The sequence below is a fragment of the Morus notabilis genome, unplaced genomic scaffold (genome assembly GCF_000414095.1).
Source record: "Morus notabilis unplaced genomic scaffold, ASM41409v2 Scaffold875, whole genome shotgun sequence".
Lineage (NCBI taxonomy): Eukaryota > Viridiplantae > Streptophyta > Magnoliopsida > Rosales > Moraceae > Morus > Morus notabilis.
The window spans coordinates 1,995-4,208 of NW_010360524.1; the positions used below are offsets into that span (position 1 = coordinate 1,995).

The 2,214-nt window shown below is 27.3% G+C and overlaps 1 protein-coding gene across 1 annotated transcript; it reads right to left on the reverse strand.

Annotated features, from left to right (window-relative positions):
* Nucleotides 1-341: 341 nt before the first annotated feature.
* Nucleotides 342-1,783, reverse strand: LOC112091327 (protein ECERIFERUM 1-like; the record flags this gene model as incomplete). The annotated part of the gene is made up of 3 exons (XM_024164683.1): nt 1,670-1,783; nt 1,030-1,230; nt 342-443 (listed from the first exon to the last, which is right to left on the reverse strand). Coding segments are annotated over exons 1-3 (417 nt in total), but the record flags the coding sequence as incomplete, so codon positions are not given.
* Between the last annotated feature and the right edge of the window lie 431 nt (nt 1,784-2,214).

Here is a 2,214-nt window from a genome sequence, read left to right on the forward strand (position 1 = left end):
AATGTCTACGACGACTGAGAGTGGACACATCTCTCATATAAGGGTAAATCACTATAAATTTTTTTGTGCACTCTAATTTTTTTCCCTTTTCTTTTATAAATTTTTTGCTCTAAATAGTATAGAATTAAGGTGTCTGACTCTTAAAAAATAAATTTTAAAGAGTAAAAATTTCTAAAAACAAAAACATTGCTAAACATGATATATAGTCTACCAGACATCAATTTGTAAAAAACTTTATAAGTTAATTAATACCATTATTCTTATGAATTGTTCTCAAATCATAATTAGAATGTGTGTGCACAAAAAGAAGTACTAATATGAAGCAATTAACATTATATTACCTTATGAGAACAACATCTTGAGAGAACTGAATTACAAGCAAATTTGGCATCAGTTAAGTGTTTATTAAGTTCCTCGTGCTCGTCGGGATGCAATGTAGCTATCTGAATAAATAATTAAATTCAGCCCACGTCAATTAGTTGATACAATTTATAAAATAATACTCAAGACATATATTAAAATGCCTGTGTACCTTAAAAAATGTTTTAAGTTTGCGCCAACATCCAAGTGTACTGGTAATTTTAAGTTATTTTCAGGTGCACATATACTGCCATTAATAAAATAGAATAAATGTTGCTCGCTTTTTATAGCCAAATTATTATTTTTTCCATAAATGATTTCTTCGTATGACGCATTTGATTGAACTATAAAAGTTGCTTTTGTTGCAGTTATGGAACTATAAATATAAGAAATAAGAAAATATTCTGCGACTTAATTTTATTGCTAAAACCCTTTTTCTGCAGCGTTATTATATATTAAAGAGAGGAAAACATTACTTTTAATTTAAAAAATTTAAAAGCTTCGATTAATGAAGTTTTAATAAAAGTGATGGATGTTTTTATTGTTATGTGAGATATGGAATCAGTTGAATAGATATACGTGATATAATTATTTGCCAAAATTACGTTCAGTCCATAATATATATATATATATATATATATATTTGGTCTACACTTGTATATATATTACCTGGATACCCATTTGGCACAAAGCAAAAGCAATTGCGTAAGCAACTTTATTAAGTTTTCCTCTAAAGAGAACTTGAGTTGTCCCTTTTGGAATATTGTTCAGTACTACAGCCGTCGCAAGGCTACTACCATCTACAATCTTCATGTTTAACTGAGGATGTTTGTTAATATAAAGCTCGCCATATGCATTTAACTCCATACTCTGAAAAATTGATATAAAACATTTCGCATTGAGATCAAAGAAAGAATTAAAGAACAATATTGTTGAACATTTTTCTTCTTTTTGAATAGAAAAATCAAATAACACGATATAGCTTTCTTCATACATAGAGCAAAAAATAACTCACATCAAGTAATTTATATTTCATCCTACACCATTTCATTATTAGTTCTCAGTGGTGATCATTATCTTAACTTTTGGTGGGTATATATTCACACACACATATACATATATAACAAACATAGATGTACTCCAATATGCAATTTGACATGATAGGACACATATAAACGTTTTGTATAGACATTCACGCATATTGCATATATTATGGCATTAACTTTATAATTAAATGCATAGAATTAACTTGAAATTGGGAAAAAAAATATGGAACTATATATATGTATGTATGTATGTATGTACTTGCCTGATTCAAGAAACCGAGACTCAATACTCTGACCCCGTCCTCCTCGGCCTTAAGTATGGCTTCGTCAATCAAGTCTTTGATAGATGAATTTTTCCATTGTAAGTACTGAAACATATATGCATATACATATTTATATATTATCAATATTTATTGTCTCAGCGAAAATCATCATTTATCCTGTAGTCTAATTATTCAAATTCGAATTTAAGTTAAACTTATCGGAATTTAAATTCTAAATTGAACAACTTATCAAATAAATTTAAATGGATAAATTTAAATTATGTTCATGATTCAAATTCAAATTTAAATAATCACATTATTTAAATAATAATTAATTTTCGAGTATTTAATTTTAGAATTCTGTAATCTTAAAATTCCCATTTTGTCCTTTATGTCTGGTAGAATTACAAGGACGACGCGAGGACTAATTGACCTATAATCCCGATCTCTAATAAAATTAATAATTAATTAAATACTTTAATCAATTAATTAATTTTATTAATTCCAATAGTTGCTCCACTATAAACTTGGAATTGAACTCTCAA